Source organism: Vulpes vulpes, chromosome 4 (assembly GCF_048418805.1).
Source record: "Vulpes vulpes isolate BD-2025 chromosome 4, VulVul3, whole genome shotgun sequence".
NCBI lineage: Eukaryota > Metazoa > Chordata > Mammalia > Carnivora > Canidae > Vulpes > Vulpes vulpes.
The window spans coordinates 100480524-100506571 of record NC_132783.1 but is presented as its reverse complement, the minus strand read 5'-3'; the positions used below and the strand labels follow the sequence as shown (position 1 = coordinate 100506571).

The window sequence follows — 26048 nt, the reverse complement described above, 5'->3', positions numbered from 1 at the left end:
GTGTTATTTTAATTGTCTAACAATAAAGCTTATCGCCCCCTTTTTTTGGATTAAGAAACTGAAAATATGGATTACTTGGTAGAATTACTTTTTATTTAACAAATTAATAATAATAATTTAATAATGATTTATTTATTCATTCACCCAACACACTTGTATTTAGCACCTGCTGTATCTCTGGCTCCAGAGACACAATGATGACTAAGCCACTGCCTTTGCCTTCATGAAGTCATCACAGAGCATGGAGGGTGAACGAGAGGAGAAAGGAGCTAATAGTGATTGAGCATGTACTCTGGCCTCTCTACTCAGTGTTTTTAATTGTACTATCTTACCGAATCCTCCAACGATCCTATGAGGTAGGCATTTCTATATCCATTTTACAAATGAGAAAAACTGAGTCACAGAGAGTTCTATTGCCTAAGGTTGTACAGCTGGTCAGTGGAAGAACTGGGATTTAAGCTCAGTTCTCCCTGATGCCAAAGACTTGCTTTGGGAAAGTATATATTGGAAGAAAAGGAATTGTTAGAAGAGGCTTATTACAGCTTAAGAGGGGGTCAAGAAGATAGAATGAGTAACTCTTCCCAGAGGCAGGTGGATAATTCACTAAAATGGTTAATGATCTTTGAGTTCTGTTGAGCCATTCATTTCCTTATTTATCCAATGAGCCCAAAACAACAGTGTTTCCTGGACACCTCCTATGTGCTATACATCTTGCTGGAAACCAGGAGATGGTGATGGACAGGCTAGTATAATGATGCCTACCTTCATGGGGCTTATAGCTCGGAGGTATAAGGCACGTTTAGCTTAAAACAGTGGAACCCCCAGTAAACTCTCTAGCTGGGAAGAAAGAAGAATAGCAGGTGTTGAGTAGAACAAGAGCCCTGAGACCAGGGGTGCATTGGAATGGTCTGACCAAGGGAGTCACATTTGAGCTGCCTAGATGGCTAGGGAGCAGAAGCTAAATGGAGAGAGGATGGGAGAGCCACCAGGCAGGAGGAAAAGCACATTGGAAGGTTCCAGACCAGAAGCAGGTGGGAGCATGAGTGATGTAGAAAGGAGAGATGGAGAGGAGGGTGAGGTTGGGGAGAGCTCATGGGTGATGAAGCCATAACTGGGAAAGTCAGCCTGGAGCAGTACTTCTCAGACCAGCTGTGGGAAGCACAAGTTCTGGTTTTGTTTCTCTGTTCCCCGAAACACCAATACTTCCATAAAAATACAACAAGAAAAATGTAGACTAAAAAGCAGAATTATACAAAATATCACAAATTTACAATTATTAGATTCAACAGACAAAATTATTTTGTCGAATTGCTATTTTTGTGCTTCCCTCCTTGTGGACCAGCACCAGTTTGCAAATTGGCCCCTTCAAAGCCCACACTTTGAGAAGCACTGCTTTAGAGCTTGGGGGAGCCTCAGTACCTGCATGTGGAAGAAATAACAGACAGAGAAAAGGAGAGAGGAGGGTGTCAGGGCAGGGGGCAAAGGCAAATCCATGCAGAGCAACCTGGTGTGTCTGGGGAACGGCAGAGTGTTGGATAGGGCTGGAGAGGGAGCAGCAAGACCCACGGGCAGCTTTCTCAGCTGGGATGAATGAAGAATTGGGCACTGGGCAGACCCCACGCCGCAGAAGCACTTGCCAGGGTCATTGTTCCCTTTTGAGTCCTGTAGAGCAGCCAAGGGACAGTTCTACCTGCAGAGATTGTCCTGTTTTGAGCATCTGATCACTGACCTTAGGATACTCCCTCTAAAAAGGAAAAACAAAAAGTAAAGAAATTAGCTTTTGATCAGATCAATACTAAAGTCGCTGGCAGTGATCTATAACGTGATTAGAATGCTCAGAAATGCAATCGCTCAGGAACTTTAACCAGTAATAACTAATTGACTCAACATGGGCATTTCAGAAACAGTCATTTTATCATCCCAAATATATTAGCAGCAAATCCTTGGCATAACAGAAATAGCTACTATTTCTGAGCCCTGGGCCTAAATATTTCTCACAATGTTCACAAACAAGGAAATTGAGGGTAGGGCCATTATGTAGGGCACATAAATTCACACATCTAAGTAGGTGGCAGATGCAGGATTCCAACCCGGACCTGTCCAGCGCAGAGCCCCCACTTCTTTCATTAGCTCACACACTCCAAGTCTCCCACAACACTGTGGCGCTGCCCACCTGCGTGACAATGAACCGTGGGTGTGGTGGGGGTGGCTAAAGAGCCCCAGGGCAAGACTGGGAGGCCTGAGGGAGGGGGGAAATACTTCATGTCACTAATTCATCTTCTGCAGCCACACCACCAGGAGCCTCGAAAGCAGTGGCAAGTAAACCTTTTAAACTTTTGGTGGGAGTAGAAATAAGAAACAGTCTAAACGACTACTTTACGGAAACAATGAAACTCAAAGGAAAGACGATACAGAAGGGGTACAAGGTAAGTAGCTGGGAAACTAGGTTGTTTAAAAATTACCCAGCAAAGGGGCACCTGGGTAACTCAATCGGTTAAGTTTCTGCCTTCGGCTCAGGTAGTAATCTCAGGGTCCTGGGATGGAGCCCAGAGCCCCAAGCCCCACACCCCCACTCCCTGCTCAGCAGGGAGTCTGCTTCTCCCTTTCCCTATGCCCCTCCTCCTCCCCCACTCATTCATGCTCTCTCTCTCAGATAAATAAATAAAATTTTTAAAACAAATAAATAAGTAAAAATTACCCAGCAGAACTGGCAGATAGGAAATCTGACATGTCCCTAAAATTGCTGCTTACCCTTCATTGAGCATGCACTAAGTGCCTTTTTTGCACTATCGCATTCAACTTCATTTTCCTAACTCCAGGGAGGAGTGGGCATTCCCACTTTACAGATGAAAAACTGAGGTCCAGGAAAGTTAAGTGAATTATTCAGAATCTGGGAGTTCTTGAGTGGGAAAGCCAGAATTAGAACCAAGTTGTAAGACTCCAGAGCCTGAAGTCTCAAACTCAGTGCTGTCTGTCTCTGCAGCTAAAGCAAAGTTCAAAGCTGTGGCCAGTGAAGTGAGGCTGAGACTGTCCTCAGAAGGTGGCCAGGGGCTTCCCTGGAACCCCTGATGTTGCAAGTGGCAGCTCTTGCATGTCTCAAATGTGAGTCTTCCTTCTGGCACCACATGGATGGCTCCTCCTGAATGTCTTTTGATAAATTATCTGGGTGGACCTATGGGTAGGGTTTCCATTTCTTTTCTCAAGTGTACATTCTACGGGATTCTTCCAAGAGTGTTTGGCCTGATGATGAGCATTCATCTGAGAAGAGCAGCCCAAGACAGGTCATGCTCCACCCAAGTAGGTTTCCCTTTCTCTTGGACACAGGCCACTATTCAGTGTACACACTTGGTGGACATGGCTTGTTGGTTGAGATGAATTTGACCACAGCATGATGATAATTATGATCTTGACAGCATTGTCACAGTGGGAATTATCCGGGACAAATCCAGATAAGCAAATAACAATCAGTTATAAATCTGAAATGCGACCTTTGTTTGCATCCTGAAGAAGAGTCTTAGAAGGGGCCTTTCCACTGAGACACCACCAACATTGTGTCCAACTGCAACCAATCATTCCTGCAAACTTCCTGTACCACTGACAGCTGGGTTATGAAGATGGCCATCGTGACTTAAAGGAAAAATCTTTAATAATAAATCAGTAAAGTCCTAGTCCTCCCAAAGCTTACATTCTAGGGAAGAGCAAATATGTAATAAATGAAACAAATTAGTGAGTGTGGTAAGTATTAGGCAGGAAATAAATTGGGTGATGAGTCAGAGAGCAACTGGGAGAGTGAATCTGTCAGGGTCCCAGCAGGAAATACTCAAATTGGATAATTATTAAAGAGACAGTTTTAAAAAATGTGGGCAAGATCAGATAAAAGAAAAGGTTATGGGGCAGTACCCCTGTGGCTAAAAAGAGCTGGGCACCATTTCTACCCCTAGCTGAGGGGGAGGTGGCAGTTACCAGAACCTGGTCATCTGAAAGCCTGATTGACAAGAACGGTGACTCTTGGAAGCTGGACCACCAGCCTCAATGGCCCAGCAGAGAAGGAACAGAGCCAATGAAGAAGGCCTACTATCAGAAATGTCATTTGGAGGAAGGCCTTTGATGCTTCACTTCCAGGTTGAATTCTCCTGACATAAGGCTTGACAAAGCCAAGTTAGGGAAAAGAGCTGACCAGTAACAAAGCAGAAACAGCTCAACACTCCAGGTGATCCCACACTGAATACATACTCTTTCAGTACAGTAGCTTTTGCAGACACCCCTGGGACTTGACCTAAAGCACACAAGGCTGGCTTAGAGCAAATGAACTCTCTTCCATCCGTCTGCTCAGGCTGGGTGAAGGCAATCTCTAGACCTTGAAGGACAACACTGGGCAAACCACTTAGGATTTCCAGGGCTCAGTTTCCTCATTTGTAAAAAGAAGGCATCAGGCTTAATGATTTCTAAGTATCGGGCAATGCTCTTTAGACAAAAAAACACAGGCTTTGAAGCCAGGCAGCCATGAGTTCAAATCTCTCTCTACTGTGACTGGCTGGACGAGCTTGGGCCTACCACATCTCGGGTCTCAGCTTCCCTATCTGACATAGGAAAAAGAAAACATTTACTCAGGTCAATCATGACACTTAATGTATATAAAATTTCTAGCATCCTGTGCATAGAGGAGGAGCTTCATACATGTCTTTTCCTGTCCTTAAAGGCAATATAAGAGTCAAGAAAGCAGTTTCCAAGACAGACAGCAATGGTTTGAAACTGGCTCTACCGCTTTCTGGTCAGGGACCTTGGGCAAGTCACTTAATCTCACCGAACCTCTGTTTCCTTTCTGTAAAACAAGAAAGGGAAAAAAGAAATGCTGCCTGCCTCTAAAGGAATGGTGTCAGAATCAAATGAATTAATGCATATCAAGCACCGTGAATATCTTCCCCTCCCCCCACCCTTCATCCCTTCAGGTATAATATTCTGTGACTGTACACAAATTGCAAAAAGCTTTCCAGAATGTTCTCTGTGGTATTTTCTCTGTACTTTTAGTTCAGAAAAGTGACCTGGGCTTGATTAAATATGATGTTGCAGAACTTGCACTATAATGGGATTGTCCTCAGAAGCCTGACACCTAACCTTACTTTGCCCTGGGTAACATGCATGCAAAATGGTATATTGTGTGCCCAGCAAAGACAGCATGCATCAGAAGAAAAGAATTTGAGTTTATCTCACATCCTCAGAAGGCCACCAACCAAAGGAGTGCTGCCTCCGATCCTCAGCATCTCAATTTATTGCCCTAACTGCTTTCTCAGCCCCCTGGTGTGGCTTCCTATGAAGCAAAAGAAATTCAAGTGACTAAGATGGGAGCTGCTAATTTAAATGAATAACTTTGGCAAAATGAGCCCCCCTGAAGAGCTCTGAGGGAGATAATGGCAGCTTCTGTTTAGAGGCTGGAGTCAGGATGGTTGTTTATTGCACTCTTGGGCCAAGAATTGCTATAGCAACAAATGACTTCGGGACAGTTTTGAACAGACTGTTTCTTTGAAGAGTTTACATAATAAGGATCACTTGTGTTCTTTCTGGAAGGAATAAAATAAGGACTTTTTTCTCCTCTTAAACATGAGAACATTTGAAGGAATAACTCTTTTCAAAAGCTGTATACATAGATGGGGCGGAGGGGGTAGACTGGAAGGGCTTTGCCCATAATGTTAGCAGTTGCATTCCCTACATGGAGAAATTGCAGGTGATTTTTTGTTTTTCTTTTTGGATGTTTTTCTGAGTTTTCTGTGATGGTTTTGGTTTTGTAGCCAGGAAAAAATATTTAAGTTAAAAACAATACATCAACTATGATAAGATGTAAGCCTGGAAATGTTAGGAATCTCAGGATCAAAATAGGAAAGTGTTCATGGCCCAAAAGAAGGTAGGGTCTGACCTTGGGGAAAGAATGGCCCACGGTGGCTTCACTACACTGCTGACTCGGGCCTGGCATTCACTGGCTTTGACTGTGGACCAGCACCCCAGTGGTTACTGAGTGACACGTGGCTGGTTGACATCTTGCTGAGGGGTGAATGTGAACTCTGCTGACCTTGAGCTGGAGGAAGAAAACCCCACAACTGCCCACTGCCCTATTCCACCACCTGATTCTGCAGCACGGATGCAGCAAGTCTCGTAAGATCAAAATGCTCTTTCTAGGTGAGGAGTGGTTACGGGTGATGGGGAAAAAAGTCAGTGGTTAATGTGTGATGTGAAGGTTTACCCAGAAATCTCATGACTTAGGAAGAAAATGTTATTTGAAAGACTGCCCCATGCTGTGTGTATACGATTTTTGTACTGTGAATTTGGTATTTTCTTCATGTATAGTCTTAAGATGTATTTCTCGAGGATGCTTTTTCCAGTGATCAATATAATTGTGCGGTGGGAGTTGGGAAATGAGGGGATGGGGAATTTCAGTGGGAAAAAAATCTAAGACAGGAAAACTTACAGCATGCATTTTGTTAAACCCCTTCTGTATACTAGGCATTTGTTTAAATGAGTTCATAGTTATGCAGTAAATATTTTAGGAATGATAATATGCCATATTATACTCAGAAACAATATAATGGTGAAGGGTAGCAGAATATGCCACCTCAAAATATGCCTCTTTGACATAAAGATTATTTTGATCTGATTATTTCTGAGAACCTGCAGATATTAGAGAAGCTATAAAACAGAGTAGAAGTTACTCTTTTATAAAGGACATTTATATTTATAAAGAAAGTCTCCATTTATAAATGTCTTCCTCTCTGCACCAAGAAGGATGACTTTTTTTTTTTAAGAAGGATGAGTCTTAATCACAAGAAACTTTTTTATCAGTGAAGAAGACACTGACTTCAATCTGCATAGCAAACCTGACCCTTGTTGACTGTGCTTTTCCTGATAAACCCCCCAAATTGGCCCCCCACCTCCCCTTCCCAACATTTTTCTTTTGTCTTTAGGTGAAGATGGTGAAGCTGGTGGCTTGGGCTCTCTTGGAGAGTTTCTCAGTTCCTCTGGGTATCTCCCGTGTATGCATGAGATATACATACATATTGGTAAAGACAAGACAACAGGCCCAAAATGGAGTCACTTACATTAAGCCCCACATCACCAAACTGAGACCTAATTAAATTATAGTTTTGGCTCCCAGAAATGGAATCTTAAACCAGTCCACCAGAAATCACTGGATCAGCTCTGGCTAGGTAACCTAATAGACCCTTGCCACCCCTAAAGGAAAAGTAACCTCACAATAACCAACCTTCTTTTTTGTCTAATAGTAATTCCTCATTCTGCTCCCCTCTGCCTATCAGTCCATCTTGCAGAGCTCCTGGGCGCTCCTATCAGGTAGATGGGATGCTGCCAAAATCGTGCATCACTGAATGAGGTCAGTAAGATCTTTAAAATGTATTCAGTTGAGTTTTTGTTTTTTAACAATGTTAATAAACTTCTGTTTCTCTTTCTCTTGTTAATCTGTCTTTAATTATGGGGAGTCTCAACCAAGAACTTACAAGGGTAGAGGGGAAATTATTTTTTCTCTCCTATAATGGCTAAAAACCAGACTTGGGTTCAGATTTGCATTCAAATCCAGTTCTGCAAATAACCAGCTGAGTGACCTTGAGCCATTTACTCAGCTTGCAGAAATAAACAGTATAGTCCAAATTCAAACCCATGCATATATGATTCCAAGATCTGGGGTTCCTTAAATCCAACAGGCTTGGATTGAAAGGCTTTGTTGCTTTCTAGGGCGTTCTCAGGTTTCTCTGCTCCATCTGGATATCTGCCTGGCTTCAGCCACACTTCTGGCAATGTAGTATTCCTCCTGCAGCCCCACATGTCCCAGGATCTAGGCTTTGTGACACTTTGTTTGCTTAGGCTCTCCTACCTGTCTCCATTTTTAATTTTGTCACAGCCATGAATTAAGCAAGAACCAGATCCAATTTATTAATTCCTTTCCTACTCTGTGATTGTGCCCAGAGGCATGTAGGCACACATTGTAAATCACAAAGAATAATAATAATAATAATAAAGAGCTCTCTGTTAAAAGCTGCCTTAGGAGACATCTGTCAGCTTGCCAGGGACCCCCAGAGAGCCGACTTCCCCTTTCCTCATTCCAGAATAAACCACAGGAAGAGGAGTCTGTAAGTAACAGGAACTTTGAGGCCAAGTGGAGAGAAATTCCCATCCCCATCCATGTTCTTGGATAGCCATGAAATCCTGACCCTTTTTTCCTACAAAAATAGGAAATGTATATACTAATGTGCCAAGCACTTGGCACAGATGACCAAATGCATCTTCACAATAGCCCTATTATGTAAATACTAAGCTTACACTCACTTTACACATAAGGACACTGAATACTCAGAAAGGATAAGTAATTCTAAGATGTACAATTTGTAAACTAAGGAGCTGAGATGGAAAACTCAGAGCCACATGATCCCAAACCTATGCTCTTTTAGTCACACGAGGCTACCAGAAATTTCTAGATCCTTCTTGAAAGTCCTTTTTGAGCATTCCAGCAAAAATTCCCAAGTTGTGGTGGTCCTGATACAAAAGAAGAATTAGCCAGTGGGGATGTTGTTTAAAAGACACATTGCCCTCCAACTAGCTCCCTTCTCAAGGAGATGGGTGAAGATTTTTTATTCACTTAACAAACACTCCCCGACTCCCACTCTGAGCCAGGCACTGGACTAAGTATTGACAATACAGGTGCAAACATACCCCAGGCCCCTGCAAGCTCACATTCTAGCAGAAAAGAAAAACAAGGAAACAAATACAGTGAGTATTTTGGAGTGTTCTTAAGAATATATGGGATACATTGAGAGGATGTGGGGGAGATGAGATCCTAAGCAAACACCCCATGTGACCTCAGAGACCCCAAATGCTGTGGGGGAGGAGTAGGTATATGATCCTGCCACTTCCCAGCTGAATGATCTCAAGCCCAACACTAAATCTCTCTGAGCCTCAATTCCCTCATGTGTAAAATGGAGATAATACTATTTTGTAAGCCTGGAACAATTCAATGAGATAACATAGGCCATTTTTATTATCCCTTTCCTTCCAACACCATGTATCATTCATCACTAAGTTTGTGTTGATTCTATCTCCTAAATGCTCTTTAATCTCATTTCCATCTCTTCTGCTGCCATTTTGAACGAGGCACTGCCATCTTTCACAGGAAGTACTGCACTAGGCTCCTAACTAGACTTCCTGAGCCTATTCTTCTGTTCTTTCTGTCTGCTCTCCATCATGAAGCTAGAGTCAGCTTTCCACACCACAAATATGATTGTACTGACTACCACTATTCCCAACCTCACCTGTTTAAGAACCCTTGGTGGCTTCCCACCGGTTTCAGGAGAGACTGTAATCCTCAACACAACCCCCATGGCCCTGGCAGGGCCTCACCTCTGTCTTTCTCTGGTCTCCTTTTGCCCAAAGCATCCCCTTGCTTCCTGCACCCCAGTCTTGCCAGACATGCTTTCAAGCCCTCACATCTACTAGGCTGTCTTCTGAAACAGGGACCCTGAACATGCTATTTCCTCTGCCTAGACTGCTCTCCTCCCCTTCTTTTTTTTTTTAATTTTTTTTTAATTTTTATTTATTATTTATGTATTATAGTCACAGAGAGAGAGAGAGAGAGGCAGAGACACAGGCAGAGGGAGAAGCAGGCTCCATGCACCGGGAGCCCGATGTGGGATTCGATCCCGGGTCTCCAGGATCGCGCCCTGGGCCAAAGGCAGGCGCCAAACCGCTGCGCCACCCAGGGATCCCGCTCTCCTCCCCTTCTGATATCAGCCTGAATGCTCCTACCTCTAGAACACCCTCTCTGAAAGCTGTCCTCACGATGACATGGCTTCTTCTTGGACAGTGTCTAAATTGTCACTTATTATGTATTTGTGCCACTTGTGGATGCCAGTTTGCCTCTTTCTCCAGACCATGAGCTGTTCATGTCTGGCCCAAGATCAGCAAAAGATCTGTTGGTTTGGGCTCACCACTAAATGTCTAAAACGTGTCTGACACAGGCACCAAGAAGAGATATTTCAGAAAGATTCATTGCATGCATTAATGCACGGTATTCAGTAAGTTTTCAAAAATGTGAGTTCCTTTTTCCGTGCCTATGGCTCCTTACACGTGCAAGTTTTAGAACTCTGCTTTTGTTTTGTGGGTGTTTTAAGGAAATAAATGATTTGTTGGAGTCCTCAGCATCCTGGAATTCCCCCCATGTACAAGAGATGGTCGGCAGAGGGCCCCAGAGGAGCAATTATTGAAGTCAGATCAGTGAAACTAGCAGTTGCTGAGACACCAGACCCTGTCCCAGAATCTGTCCATCCTTGAACCCTTCAGAAACCACCACCACGAGGTGGCATATGGCAGTGGAGGCCTGGCCCGCCATGTCAAAAATCCTTTGGATCTGGCCTTAAGAAACATAGGAATTCATAGGATAGGAGATGAGAGGCCCATGTAGATTATTTTAACACAAATCTACTGCTTGCTCCTTAATTTGTCAGTTTTCACGCTGAAGAATTTGTAATCAAGCGCTCACACCATTGGGTAAAATCATGCATGAGCGTTAGGGGAGATTTGCTTTCTTTGGGGGCCACTTTTCGCTTGCCAGTCAGTAGTTTTATTTCCATTTTAATTTTCAGAGCGTCTGCCCCCCAGCAACAGCCTGTGGTTTGGAATTCATGGCTCTGTTGTGTGTTTATGCACTATGCTTGCTTGTAATTGACAAATTTAAATTCTGGTCATATTTCATTTATTACACAGACCCGGGGAAAAATCCTCGGCAAAAACCTAATTACAGCGAAAGTGCCACAAGGTAATTGCTGGGAAAGAACTCCTGCAGCGGCAGGGCTGAATATTTCATCCACCCATAAAACGATTATGCTGACAAGATTCTGAAAAATAATAAAATCTGTTTAATAAAAAAGAAGCAAAATATCAGTGTTTTAACACACAAAGTATTAAAACATCCTTCATTTTGGACAGATCCTAAGTCATTTGATTTTTATTCAAGTGATGATCCACAGCCCTGATGGTTCCTTTATCAGGGAGTGGAGTTCCGTGATCCTTCCGACACAAAGCTGCTTTGAAGCTTTCAGGACTGTTGTTGTTTTCCAGAACAGCCATGAGTCTGCTTTTCATGGCTGTGTCGGATCTTTAGTCTGTGTGCCAGCATGAAAAAGCAGACAGAACTAAGGGGAAATGCTTGTTGTGTTTACACTGCTATAGTCCATCCATTTTCTGCTTCCCTCCCAGGGGGGCTGTCCCTCTTTCAGAGGACTCAGAAGTCATCAAGGAAGGGGGACTTCTGCTGTCAGAGCTTTGCTGGGAGTCCAGCAGAGCAGCAGGTGCTAATGCATAGCTTGGTTTCTCTGACTCTCGGGGATACCACTATAGTAGCAGGCCAATTCATTTACCCAAGCTGGACTGAACTGAATAAAGATTTATTGAGCACTTACTCTATTCCTGGAGTTGGGCTAGGCACAGGATACAGTGATAAACAATGAGGGACGATGGGGAACAAGAGGTTCCTGCCCTTCCAAGAGGTATATGTTAGTAAGACAGACCCAAAGAAAACCAAGAAAAAGTAAGAAGAAACAAATTTTGAAATTTCAAATTGTATCGAGTGTCCTATGGAAACAGGGGCCTGGGATAGAGAATGGGGTAACATTAGAGGATGGCCTCTATGAACCCTAAAGCATGAAAAGGAGCCAGTATGAGAGGGTCAGAAGGAAACAGTTACAAAAAAGTTGTTGGCATGGGCTTGGAGTTGTATGAGGAATGAGGAGGAGAGAGACTGGATGTCGGGGGCCTTATAGACAGGGTCCGCAGGTGGGTGCTTCTTCCCAGGGATACAGGAAACCACTGGAAGGTTTTAAGTGATACGATCTAATTTACATCTTAAAAAGCTCATCCAGCTGTAGTGTGGAGAGCCAACAGATCAGCATGGGCAACAGCAGTGGTGGCAAAACCAGTAAGGATGTCATTGCAAGCAGCGCAGGAAGGGCATGGTGGTTTCCCACTTGAGGGGAAAAGCAGCAGAGCTAGAACTAGGCAGACTTTTATTGCCAAAAATTAATATAAAAATGTTTGAATATAAAAATGTTTGAAAAAATACATAAAATCTCAGACCTTAGCACTAGATTTTCCATAATGATGGCAAGAGAAATTGGAAACAAACAAACAAAAAACTAAGGAAACAGAAGAAATACAGACCTAAATTAAGAAGAACTAGAAGCTGGAATGTCCATTCCCTCCTCCCTTTCCCCCTCCCCAAGAATCAAGAGGACATAGTGAGTCTCTGTGCTGCTATGCTGGGGGAGTCTTCCACCCAAAACACTTTCCCCTCTCAGAGGGAAATTAATTGGACTGATTTATGCTTGAAAATTATATGTATATATATTATACGTACATAATATATATTCTTATATATAGTTATATATATATGTGCATGTATATCATTATATATATGTATAATGAATTCTGGCATCGGTGGCCAAATTAAGTTTCAACCGTGGTCATGCACAGGGGATTTGTAGAAGATGCCCAGTGAAGTTCATAAGTCACTCACTATTCCTCCACTATGGGATAATTAGAAGTTCTTTGGATTCTATCAGAATTAATTAATTTTCTCAGGAAGGTCTGCAGTCAAACTAGGTTAAAATGGAAGGAGAAAGGATTAAGAATGCAGATTTAGGGACCTCTACCTTAGATGTACTAAATCAGTCTTTGGGGTGAGCCCAGGAATCAGCATTTTCATGAGCTTCCTAAGTGATTGTGTACCATAAAGCTTGGAGAAGCTCTGCTTTACAGTGATTGATGTTGTACCACATTGAAAAATGCCCTGGAGAGTTTAAAATATAGAGAAGAGGATTGGGACTAAAATCACAGCTGGGCTAAATAAATAAACACAGGGAAATGAAATCACCCATAAATCTCACCACCCAGAGATCCTTATATATTCTTCCAAACTTGCTTTTATGCACATATACATATTTTCATTTTTAAAAGGTGAGTATACACTTATATTCTATTGTAGTTGACTTCATGAATATAATTTTTTTATGAAGATGCTCGTTTTTCATTGCATAGCTGGCTGATGAGGGTGAGGTGTAGGGAGGTGAGGGTATCGCCTCGGGGGAGAAACATCTGATCAGGATCTATGTCTTTAATAAACAGGGGAAGTATTGTCGGGTGATGCCAGGCTGATGTGATTGAATTGGAAACATATTTTATTTGGGGACAGAAAAGCTTTTCTCTGATTGGTAGATCTCTGGAAATAAACACAACTTATATCATGAATATGCCTTGCTGGATAAAGGCATTTTCTAAAAAGCCAAGCACAAAGAGTTTTCAGACAAACAGGCATAGCAAGCAACTGTCAAAAACAGCATCATGCTGAATATTGTCAGCTTTTGTCCATTTGCTTTCTCAAAGACCTAGCTTCATTCTCGCATTACAGGAATGTTGAAGAAGAGGGCCAAATTCTGGCACAGTAAGTGTACATATTTTATTATTTCGGGCATCAAGTTAGAAAACTTCAATAGTCTCTTTTGGCTTCCAACCTACCAAATCTACAAGGCTTCAGACTGTTTGCTTTTCTTTGAAGGGTTGAAGTGTTTGGGGCATAGGGTTGCCAAATCTAGCAAATAAAAGTACAGGATTCCCAGTTAAATTTGACTTTTATATAAACAAATTTTAAATGTAAGTATGTACCACATAATACTCAGGAAATACAGTAAAGCAATTATTTGTTGTTTACTTAAAATTCAAGTTTAATTGGGTGTCTTGTATTTTATCTGGCAACTGTCTTTGGGTAGTTTCCTATTTCAGAGGAAAATGCTGGTATAGATTATAATTTCTTTTTTTACTCAGCTTTATGGAGGTGTACATTAAATTTAAGGCATACAATGGGATGATTTTATATACATAACTATTGTGAAGTGTTTACAACATTACAACAAGGTTAGTTAATACATCCTTGACTTCACATAATAAGCATTTTATTGTTGTTGTTTTTATGGTGAAAACGTTAAAAGCTCCACTTTCATAGCAACTTTTAAATATACAAATGAGCATTGTTAACAACAGTCACCATTTTGGATCCTTGGAATCTATTCATCTTGTAACTGAAAATCTGTCCCCTTTCCCCAGCATCTTCATGTTTAACTGCCATTCTACGCTCTGTTTCTATGAGTTCAATGTTTTTAGATGCTGTCTGTCTGACATATTTCACTTAGCATAATGGCCTCAAGGCCCATTCCTGTTTCACAAATGCCAGGATATCCTTCTTTCATGTAATTTCTTAATTAGAAGTGAAAATATTTTAGTTGCAGCAAGCAATGTGGATTTCTGTTAATAACACCTTTTATAGTTCAGAAGTGTTTCTTCTGGAGAAAAAGAAAAGGATTTTGCCCAATGGAACATCACCTGCTTACAGAAGACAATGGACAAGGGAGGGAGCCCACCTTTTACCTCAGACTTCAGTGGCTTAAGTCACATGCTTTTCCCTTTCTTTCCATGAGGCTATCGGGAGAACATTGGTTGTTCTGACACGTGGAGATTACCTTGATCTATCATATACTAGTCATGCTCCACAAGTAATGATCTAAGCATGCACTCGTCACCTCTGAAATTTATATGCAAGAAGGTTGTACAAAGAAAGCCATATTCAGACGGGAGTTGGAGCTCCAAAGGGAAGCCAATCCCCAGGTATAGAGACCAGCACTTCTAATTGATGATGAGCAGGGAAACAATGGAAATGAAAACTCTGAGAGCAAGTGCAAGAAGTGAGATAATTTACTCAATTTGTTTTCCTGGAAACAAAGACTTTATGTCAAGAATTCGTAATAAAACTAACTGAGGCACTCACACCCGACTCCATAAAACACTTAATCACCTTGTTGTTCTGTAACAACTTTTCTCTTTATGGGAGATTTTGCCAGCTTTTTAATCTTCTTTATTTGATTAACATTAGAATCAACAACTGCAACCTGTGTGGAGTCCAGTAAAGCGTTGCAAACTTATTAAGGAAGATAGATTTTTTAGGGCCTCATCTATAAGAGTCTCAAGCTTTAAGTAGCAGATCATGCTTTTAAAGTTTTATTTTCTCGGGAAAAGAAAAAAGAATCTATAGTTGCTTAGGAAGGAAAAATACTACAATACGTAGTCATCATTACTCGAAGACATTTTTATAAAGGAAAATACATTATTGCAATCTATCTTTTTCCAAGTTCACATCTTTTTTTTCTTCTTACACCACTTGTTTTAAAGAAATACAAAGTCGATTCTTCTTCTATATTTTTAAAGGGTTAACAAAGATCTTTTCCAAATTATAGCACTGGAATCTACTCATAAGAATCAGCTTTTGGGATAATTAGAAGTTCTTTGGATTCTATCAGAAGTCCGGTAAGCAGAATCCTAATCCACAGATATCTGAGTAGGTCCTGCAAACACCTCTTGAATCCTGTGAACGGGGTCAGTCAGTCTGGAATGATGGGGCCCCACAGACACCACATTCTACCAAGCCCCAGCCCTCATCTTCACTGGCTTTTCAGGATTCTCAGTCTTAATGCTATCTCAACCCACATATGCTTTTCACCTTACTTCTAAACCCATTTTTTAAAGATTTTATTTGGAAGAAAGAGCAAGAGAGAGAGAGAGAGGGAGAGAGAGAGAGAAAATATGCACAAGCAGGGGGAGCGGCAAAGCAGAGAGAAGCAGGCTCCCCACCTAGCAGGGAGCCTGACGTGGGACTTGATCCCAGGACCCTGGGATCATGATCCAAGCCAAAGGCAGGTGCCCAACCAACTGAGCCACCCAAGAGTCCCCAACTGACTTCTCTCAAGCACCTCATTTCCTCTTGCTATAATCTATGTGGAGTTTCCTTTTTTAAAAAAAAAAATTATTTATTCATGAGAGACACAGAATTGAAAAAGAAAGAGAGGCAGAGACATAGGCAGAGGGAGAAGCAGGCTCCTTGCAGAGAGCCTGATGTGGGACTTGATCCCGAATCCTGGGATCAGGACATGAGCTGAAGACAGGCACCCAACTGCTGAGCCACCCAGGCATCCACATGTGGAGTTTCCAAATGCACATCTGGATGCATGTCTGGGGTACAGTTTTCACTAGTCTGAATCAAAAGAAGGAGAAGAAAAAAAGACATATCCAGTAAGATTTTTATTAAGCTGATCTTATTCTGAAATTACTTTAACCTTCCTTCTTTTTTCTTTCTTCCTTTCTTTTTTGATGTTAATTGATCCCTGCTTTTACAAAAACAGTGATGGCAATTATTTTTGCTTTGCTAATGTTCTTAATTTAGAAAGTAAATGGTGTTTACCCTATGTTGGTCACTTGTATGCTTGTGTGTGCATTAGTACACGTGTGTTTAAGTTCAATGAGCTGTGAAGCCCAAACATTATAAAACTGTGATGGTACTTGTTTACTGTTTCAAGAAATGGTGTCCTGGTCTAGGAGACAGCTTGGTGCAGAGAAAAGAACAGAAGGCCTTGGAGTTGCACAGACAGGGTGGGAATCTGGTTCTTGTGCCCCTGAGCAGTCACTAAACTCTCTGAGCTCAAGCTTTGTTTTCCACACAACTGGGGTGATAACAGCTATCTCAGAGAGTTGTCAGAAGTTGAAAGCTTCTAACATAATTCTTAATATACAATGAATGCTAAAAGAATGCTTGTTACCTGACCTGTGCTTTTTACTCGAAGAATTAAATGACAAATGCCCAGCACATATACCAGAAATAAGAAAATGCAAGACTCTGATACCAGCAAGTGTCTAACAGTCAAAATGAGTAAGAGAAATCTTGGCAGAGAGACTGGGATGAAACTGCAGGTTTGGGTAGGGCTAATTCAAAAAGACTCCTTCCAGGATTGAAGTGTGTTTTGAAAGGCACTCATAGCACGTTGAGAATGAAGGAGTTTTAGAAGGGGATTGTATACTGAACAGCACCGAAATCTAGGTTGAGCAAAGTATGGGACATATCCCATTAGGGATATGAGAGATGGTTTCATATGGTACCGAGGCATTAAATAGCATGGATCATGAGTGAGAGTTATTCCCTTTCCAACTCTTTCAATTCTTCTGATTACATCAAAAGAAAATTGCAGTTTGTGCTACACCATCTTCTACACTTCCTTAACACTTAAATAACCCATTTTAACAAACAGATCCGGGTGCAGGTACACAGCCCCCGGGAGACACAAATGTCTAGATGATTACAAATCTTATTTCCATTGTCTTTATTTTTCTTATTACTTTTTGTTTATATTAGTGATATAAAAATTTTAAGCAAATTTAAATTGTAAAGGGAAGTAATTTTAAAATACTCAAGTAATAAAATAGGTGGTACAGGATTAGGGGTAAAAATCATAACAGTGGCCTTACAGTGAGTGAAATTTAGGAAATATTGGTCTAGCCCATCCCTCTCATATGGAAACTAAGGTGGGGAGAAAGTCAGCCACTGGTTTCCAAGATTACATAGGTAGTTCATTTTAGGATTAAAGTTGCTTCTCCTATGTACCTTCTCATCTAACTCTGCATCAGACAACATATTCCACAGTATCAAACTGAAAGCGACTGGATATCAAATAAACAACAGACTGTGGGTTGTCAGGAGAAGAATGGTTTGAGAGGCTGCTGGATATTATATGGGAGGCTTAGAGAAGGCAAAGTCTTACTTAGCAAGCCTAAAGCCTTTGAGAGGGAAATTCCTTGAGTCAGCCCCGGAGGTTCCAGTGCCAGAGATTCCTCTTGGAATCTAGCAAAGATGGCTTGAATCCCAGCTTCTCCACTGGCAAGAGACCAGTGTATACCTCTCCATTCGTGCACACTCTTCACTCATCTGTAAAGATTTATAGGAATGGTAATAGCTAACATTTATTGGGCACGTCATCTGCCAAGCCCCTTTGATGCATTATCTCACTTAAACCTAAAAAAGAACACTAGAAGGCAGTCATTATTATACTCACATGATAGAAGAGGACACTTGAACCCTAAATGACTACACTGCTTACTGGCCCCTCTCTAGCTAAACAAATACTAGAGTAGGATTCACACCTGAGCAGTTTCAGCCCAGAATCTGGCCTTAATCACACTCCTATGCTGTGAAAATTAAATGCAGACAAGGCCTGGGAAGCACATAGCACAGTGCCTGGCACACAGGAAGCAAAAATGTCAGCGCGCCTTCGCCACCGTCATTCTCTGCCCACAGGTCAGCGCTAGGCCCTCCTAGCTTCGCCTCCAGCATCTTTCCCGCAGGGGTCTTGCCTGGACTACAACTCCCAGGATGCAGCAGGCAGAGAAGCTGGCCAATCAGGTCGCAGAGTCCTGCTTTTCAGAGTCGGCTCCGCCCCACCTGCGGTCAGAGCTCTGGTGACCGTTGGCCGGTGGGTCCTCGCCGGGTTAGTTCGTGGGCCGGCCAAGGGTATTGGGTTTTAAATAATCCTCCTCAGGTTTTAGGGGAAGGCGAAGGCTGTTGAGATTTCCCAGCTGCCTCAGGTTGTAGGGTCAGCCTCCCAATGGGCGGGCTCCGCGCAGGCAGGCATCCGAGGGCGCCCCAAGGGCCGGGGGTCGTCCCAAGGGCCGGGGGTCACCGGGACCGCGGAGCGCGCTTTGCTTGGTCTCAGTCGGGTTTGGGAGCAGGAGGGCCGGCCGTGGAAACTTCGAGGCTGCCTTCAGTCCCCAAGCGGCCGTGGGGCGGGCCGGCGGCACCTGGGGCTCCAGACTGGTGTAGGTGCGGATGGGGAGGAGGGGTTGGCCTTCGGAAAAAGGCTGCAAAGGCCCCAAAGGCTGCAAAGGCCCCAAAGCTGCAGGGATGAGCCTCGCTGCCCAGGATGAGGGAACTGGGCCTCTGCCCTCCTGGCTGGAGGTCAGGGCTGGTTGCATTAGCGCCTTCTGTCCACAGTGGCGTGGGCTCCGGCTCCGCTGTTGGCTCAGGCCCCAGGCCTGCTGGCCGCTTGTCCCCTCTGGGAAATGCCATTAGACCCTGCCCCTCCTTTCCCTGAGCGACGGCCTCCCCGAGATCTCCAGGGAAGATCTGGACTTCTCGTCTCTGACTTCTCTCCAGCCCCGTGGGGTCGAGCCCCAGCCCAGTTCTGCCGTCGGACCCCACCTGTCCAAGGGCACTCCAGGGCGCTGCCCAAGCAGACCCGGGGTGGGACGGTCAACTTTCTTGGGCATTTCTCTGACCACTTAGTTTCTCCTTCCCTCTTGGATTTTTAATTACTGTTTTACAACCATTCCACATTTTTAAAGTTCTTTACTTCCACCTTCTCCACCCTCTTTTATCATATTTTCTCTCCCCCCTCAAACACAAATCATTTGATTTGCTATTCCAAACCAAGTAAGATAGCTACCATTCCCTTTTTGGCTTCTAGGCTATTGTAAGTGGATGCAAAATATATTTTACTCATTGGAAAACAAAATTTTTATTCCTTTGTAGTGGCTCTAAAGTGAGTGAAATAGGATAAATTCCTCCACTCAGGAGAAAGCAGAGGCAAGAAGTTGACTAAACGGTTAGTTTATTTTCATTATTTTGGACAAGCAGCCTGACACATAACTGTCCGCCTTTCAATTGCTGGAATTGTGTGTGCTAATTGTTTATCTATTTTTTCAAGTCATTTTGAGAGTTTGGAACGGCTAAGATTAGTTTCTAGTGAACCACCCGTTTATGTATTTCTACCTGAGACAACTGGTTAAAAAATATGTACTGTACATATAACATGGTAACCTGTTGGGATCCCTGGGTGGCGCAGCAGTTTGGCGCCTGCCTTTGGCCCAGGGCGCGATCCTGGAGACCCAGGATCAAATCCCACATCAGGCTCCCGGTGCATGGAGCCTGCTTCTCCCTCTGCCTATGTCTCTGCCTCTCTCTCTCTCTCTGTGACTATCATAAATAAAAATTAAAAAAAAAAAAAACATGATAACCTGTTGATTTACACATTTTAATTAACCAGAATTTTTTAAAAGTGTATTACTTTAATTCCCAAAGCTAAAATAAAAGTTAGTTTTCTTAGTTTATGAATTATAATTGAATCTTACTTTGAGTTTTACTATGTACTTAGAGTTTTATTGTGGATCCTCTCATTCAGAATAAGTTAGAATACAGTGTCTTACATAAAATTAAAGAAAGTTTTATAACTAATTATAAGGTAGTTTATAAGGGCTAAGGCTTTCTGAAAAGGGGATATCTGCATTTCCATTATAAGGGCCCCATTTTGTCTGATTTCATTAAAGAAGAAACGTATGAGTTCTAGTTGGAGGTGTCTTCTGTTTGAAAATATGAGCAAATTGATGCCTTATTACGTTAGAATTCTAACCATTATATTGACTTATTTCACAATTGTTTCAATTCTGAAATAATAGACTTTACTTTTAGAAATACTGAAAATTTAAGTATTTTAAAAGTGCACATAAATGCTTCTGATTTATACATTTTATTTCTCTTTTAAAATCAGATGTTTAAGAATAATGTTACTGACCATAAGCCTAATGTGGAAACCATAATTAAAAACATTAACACAATTTCTTTGGAGTTAAAGAAGATGAAAGGTAAGTATGGAATCCCTGAATTAAAATGTTGGCATGCCTTATTTTTAAAACAAACAATAGAGCAAAATTGTGCTTCTTCTGGGATATAACTGAATTTTGCCTACTAATTAGGATTTCTTTACTTCTTAAGAAATGTTGACTGTGTAATATGAACTAGATCTTTAAGGATGGATTATGTTTGAGAATTTTCCTGGAAGTTAGCAGACTTGAATTCCCATCCCTGACACTAACGAGCTTATGATGTTGTCTAACTAACCTCTTTAAATTTACTTTTCTTCCTTCCCTTCAATAAACTATTGCACAATGATGTCACATTCTGCAAAATTCAGTATCTCTATCCGTTAATTTTTACTAAGCCCCTAAGTTTCCTTCCAAATTAAAATTATATTTGTTTGATTCTGTGAGTTAAGGGTTCTTCATTTTAAACAGACTCCTAGAGTAGGATTAGACCTTACAGTTCATGATGTTTAATCATTCATCTCAGACATTCTGTTATTTTATCCCAGACACGCAAAATTTCCGTGATTGAATATTTCTAGGGATAATCTAACCCTGATTAAATATTTCCTCTGTTGGAGAACTCCAAATCTCACCCCTTAGCTTCTTCCTTTTTACATGGTTCCTCCTTATGAACTAGCTGAAATCTGTTCCCATCTTCCTTTCACACACTGGTCTAGCTTCCTATGCAACTACACTGAATATGTAAGTACTCTTCTTATGACAGCCCTTGGATATTTGAAGATAGCCTCTCTGTCAGTTACAAGGAATTCAGCTACAAGTAACAAAATACCAACTTAATGTGGCTTATACAATAAGGAAATAAGAGATCCAAGGTAGGGCAGCCCCAGAAATAATTCAGAGTTTTAAAGGCTTCTGACTATACCAGGTTCCTTCCATTTTTCTGCTCTATTATATTCACTCTATTATCACTCTTATCACTCATAGTCATGACCAGCAGGTGTGGCCATCTACAGATGCTGTAACTGCCTATGTTTCTATAGAAACATTTCCCCAGGTCCTTCTAGCACATTTTCCCTTTCCTTTCATAGCCAGATTTGCATCAAATGCATATGCCTACACCAGCCACTGTCAAGGGGAATGGGACTGCCAAGACTAGTTTGGACTAGTCAGGACTTACTGCTGGAGATGGGGAAAGGATCATCTCAAATGGAATCAAGTTGTGCCACCAAGAAGAGGGGATAGATTGTTAGTTAGGCACCAAATAGTGAGTGCCTGTTATGTTTTTTCTACTTGTTCTTCCTAGGGTAACATTTCCCAGATTTTGATCAGTGAACCTGGCTGTCTCAAGGGATGTTAATAAGTGGTGTGCAGTAAGAATATATAGTCCATGTTATTATGGTCAAATAAATTTGGGAAGTGCTTTATGCCGTATATTTCTCTCAAAAATTTACAGAACATATTAACAAAGGCTCTGAGGAATCTGATGTAAAAAAATCTGGTTATCTTTGCTTAATTCATCATCTCTCAAAACCAATCTCAACAATATAGCAAGAATTTCGATTCTAAAATGTGAATCTCCTGAAAACTCTTACTAACTCACTATTGACCCAGAATAAAGTCCAACAAACTTCCTAGAATGGACTATAAGACCTCTTGAGATCAAGCCTCTGCCTACCTCTCCAGTATCATCTTATCATTGTTTTATTCTTGCACATTGTGTGCTTCAGCCATACCGAACCATTTGCAAATCTACATATCTGCTCTCTATTCGTGTCTGTACCTTAACACATACATCTTCAGAAATGCCCACTGTGCAAACTCCACCTCCACTTAGCCAAGTTTACTGCTGCTTATTAGTCAAGGTTACTTATACTGGCAAAATTGTTAAGCATGTTATCTCTTGTACTGTTTCATATCATCTATCACATTGTGTTGTAATTGCATGTTTACTTACTTTTCCTATCCCTGCTCAGCTGTAAGCTCCTTAAGGTTTTTCCTAGCACTTAAACGTAGTGCCTTGATATAAGAGGTTCTTGGAAATATTTACTAAATGAATAATTAGTGTCTGGATACTTGTGCTCATTTAAAACAGAGAAGCTTTAGATTTTTCTCAAACTGATTATCTAACTGTTCTAGCTTGGGGATTATTCTTTCATGAAGTAAAACAGAACTAGATATGATGGATGTGTTCCTGAGAAGCTGTGGGGTAAGTCAGGCAGTTAGGTTATAGGGATTCGTGGAGCTAGAGTAAGAGGGCAGACTTCTGATAAAATGATCAACACTCCTTTTAGCCACACTTCCTTCTCTCAATAATAATGTCAATAGCTGACACATAGCATTTACCATAATCCAGATACTGTTCCAAGAGCTCTGTATAAATGGACTCAATTCTCATCACAACCTTGTGAGGTAGAAAATACTACCATTGGCATTTACAGATTACAGAAACAGATACAGAGAGGTTAACTAACTTCTCAAAAGTCACACAACTAGTCACTAGTAAACCTGAGATTTAAATTTAAAGTGATTTTAAAGAGACAAAAATGCACAAGATGAAAAGCTCTCAGAAAAAAAGTTAACGAAACATAAGGCAAATAGAAGCAAACAGAAAAGTCTGAACCCTAAAGTCCAAAAATTTGAGCTATGAGCTCACTGATTAGAGCCAATGAAGAATCAATACATGGTAGCACCAGAATCCTCTGGAAATGGGGGTAACGGTGGAGCTAAGAACAGGAAGGCTGGTTAAATGTTTAAGAAATTGTAGACTCCTAAAATTAATTAATTAATTAATTAATTAAACTTTAAAAAGGGGTGCCTGGGTGACTCGGTTAGGCATCCGACTCTTGATTTCTGCTCAGGTCAAGATCTTGGGGTCATGAGATCAAGCCCTGCACTGGATTCCATGCTGGGTATGGAGCCTTCTTGAGATTCCCTCTCTCTCCCTCTGCTCTGTGTCTCCCTCACCTCTCTCTCTCTCTCTCTAAAAAAAAAAAAAAAAAAAAAAAAAAAAAAAGTTGTAGACCCCCTAAGTTCTCTTCTCTCTGAACTAGACAACGGTTCCTTTTCTGTGACAGTACACTTGAGTTTGATTCCCTGAGAGGATCTCTGGTCTGGAGCCACTAGTCATAAATTGAGGCAAAGAGTACTGTACTGAAAACAAAGATATTAAGACAAAGTTTTACAAACTGATTTATAAGACTCCCAGCTTTCTTTTCCCACTTGGCTATAAAACTTTGGCAGCCAGACTTATACTCTCAAGCAGATTTTTATTTCAGGTACCTTATGAGCCTAAGAGAAAAAAATCTAAAGACACTGAGAGCAGAGGTTACCCCCAACAAAATGCCCACCCCCAATACAGGCTATCCCATAGGCACAGAGTTTTCAGTTGTCTTTAGTGCCCTGGTCTTAAATATGAGTAGATAGCTCTGGTGCAATAGATATTTGATGAAAGCATCTAATATGAAAAGCAGAGACAAAGTCAATACATGGATTCCATCAATGAGAGAGAAACAAATAATGAAGTGAGATGAAAGCTCCTAAGGAACTATCAATAGCTGAAGAGAAGTAAGAGATGATTCTATGTCCATGAAACAGGAATATGGTCCTCTGAAAAGTTTGGAGAAGGTAATTCTTGGAAATTAAAAGTAGGACAATAAAAATAAATTCTGCAAAGGGGATTTTAAAGATAAAATGCATTTTAAAGATAAAATGAAGACAATTCTCTAGAGTGCAAAAAAATAGAGGTGGATAGTTTTAGGGAGAAAAAAAATTACAAGATCAGTCAAGGAAGTTCAACATTGGGACACCTGGGTGGCTCAGCGTGGTTGAGCTTCTGCCTTTGGCTCAGGACATGATTCCAGGATCTGGGATCAACTCCCACATCAGGCTCCCTGTGAGGAGCCTGCTTCTCCCTCTGCCTGTGCCTCTGCCTCTCTTTCTGTGTCTCTCAGGAGTAAATAAATAAAATCTTAAAAAAAAAAAAAAGGAAGTTCAACATTCAGTAAATAGGAGTGTTAGAAAGAAGGAACACAGACAATGCATGGGGTGTGGAGTTTATTAAAGAACTAATCTGAGAAAAATTTAAAGAGCTGAAGGAGGGGAGTTCTATAATGTTAGAGCCATACATAACTGTGGTCTGATCAATAATCACTTAGGAGAAAACTAAGAATTAGAAATAGCTACTAAAAGTAATAATAGGGGCACCTGGCTGGCTCAGTTGGTAGAGCATACAACTCTTGAACTCCCACATTGGTGTAGGGATTACTTAAAAGTCTTTTTTTTTTTTTCCAAAGATTTTATTTATTTTAGAGATAGAGTGCAAGCGACCGGAGAGGGAATGGGAGAAAGAGAATCTCAAGAAGACTGAGCCGAATGCAGAAGCCTGCACAGTGCTCAATCCCAGAATCCTGAGATCTTGACCTGAGCTGAAATCAGTAGACACTCAACTGACTTTTTTTTAGAGACTGGGTGCCACCCAGGCACCACCAAAAGTAGTCTTTTAAAAAAAAGTAATAATAGTTGTCTATGATGTATGTTCTCCAAGATAGTATCTTCTATTATTTTGTTTTACACAGAGCTCTCCCAGTTGCTGCTTTGTGACCTTACTCTACATTTTAATCATCCTGTGAAGACAGATGACTTAAAGGATCCAGAAGGAAAAACCCCCCTCTTTGAAGAGTCTGCAATATCAGATGTGTCCCTTGCCTCTAATAGTTTTTCTATCTGATTTCTTTTTGTTTGTTGTGAATTTATAACTATTTATTGTGGAATTAACATGTATCTGAGAGAATTGAGTTTACTAATATATTTAATATGATAAACAAAATAAAAATAGGATGAGTTGTAAATAATCATTTAATATTATTGAAACTTGTTTTATTGTTTCAAAGAATGGCTAATTCATTTCACTAGTGGCAAGAATATGACATAGGAAATTGACCATGGGGACATTGCTTATCCTTTATGCTTCAATTTGGCTCAGATTGAAAGAGTTAACCAAATTATAAATGGATGGCATGAGTTTGAATCAGATCTCTCCTTGTAACAAGTACCGAAAAACTCAAGCTAGCTGAAGCATTTATTGGGTCATGTGACTTGGAAATCCATGGTTGAAATAGATGTCAGGGACTCTACTAATTTATCCTATGTCTCTAACCTGGTTCTATTTCTGTGCATTGATTTTATCTTCTGTTATAGACTGGTTTCCTGCCTATGGCAAGTTGAGGAGGGTAGAGACATGGTATCTGACATGATTCACTACCAAATAGCTGCTTTGAAATCTGTTACCTCCTTCATTTTAGAAATTTTAAAATTTTAAATTAAGATAATGTAACCTAAACCAAGACACAAGGTCAGCTCAGTGTCTGCTGTCCTCACCACTCAAGTCAGTGTTTAACACAGATTAGGCACTAAATAAATGGTTGTTGACATCCTGTTGCATAAGCATGTAAATGAATGAAGATTTTTCAACTTTAGAACTCTCTAGCTCTGGACCCTAGAGAACTCCCAGTTTGTAAAGATGAAGCTTGATG

The 26048-nt window shown here is 41.2% G+C and overlaps 1 protein-coding gene across 2 annotated transcripts; it reads left to right on the top strand.

Moving 5' to 3' along the window:
- The first annotated feature begins 6091 nt into the window (after nt 1-6091).
- On the top strand, nt 6092-25376 carry C4H5orf58 (chromosome 4 C5orf58 homolog). Of its 2 annotated transcripts, XM_072756624.1 has the most exons (4): nt 6092-6171; nt 7272-7378; nt 20463-20556; nt 25092-25376. In XM_072756624.1, the coding sequence occupies exons 2-4, from the start codon at nt 7343-7345 to the stop codon at nt 25241-25243; spliced, it is 282 nt and encodes a 93-aa protein (XP_072612725.1). In that variant the 5' UTR covers nt 6092-6171; nt 7272-7342; the 3' UTR covers nt 25244-25376. The 2 variants fall into 2 exon arrangements, with proteins under 2 accessions (XP_072612725.1, XP_025863137.1); XM_026007352.2 differs by lacking the exons at nt 6092-6171; nt 7272-7378 and adding an exon at nt 19442-19520.
- Nucleotides 25377-26048: the final 672 nt, after the last annotated feature.

Bases quoted from the DNA above. Each gene is read 5' to 3' on its own strand.
- C4H5orf58 (XM_072756624.1), top strand. From the start codon at position 7,343: ATGGGATGCTGCCAAAATCGTGCATCACTGAATGAG. The intron at 7,379-20,462 runs GTCAGTAAGATC...TTTTAAAATCAG, and splicing joins ATCGTGCATCACTGAATGAG to ATGTTTAAGAATAATGTTAC. The intron at 20,557-25,091 runs GTAAGTATGGAA...TGTTTTACACAG, and splicing joins GGAGTTAAAGAAGATGAAAG to AGCTCTCCCAGTTGCTGCTT.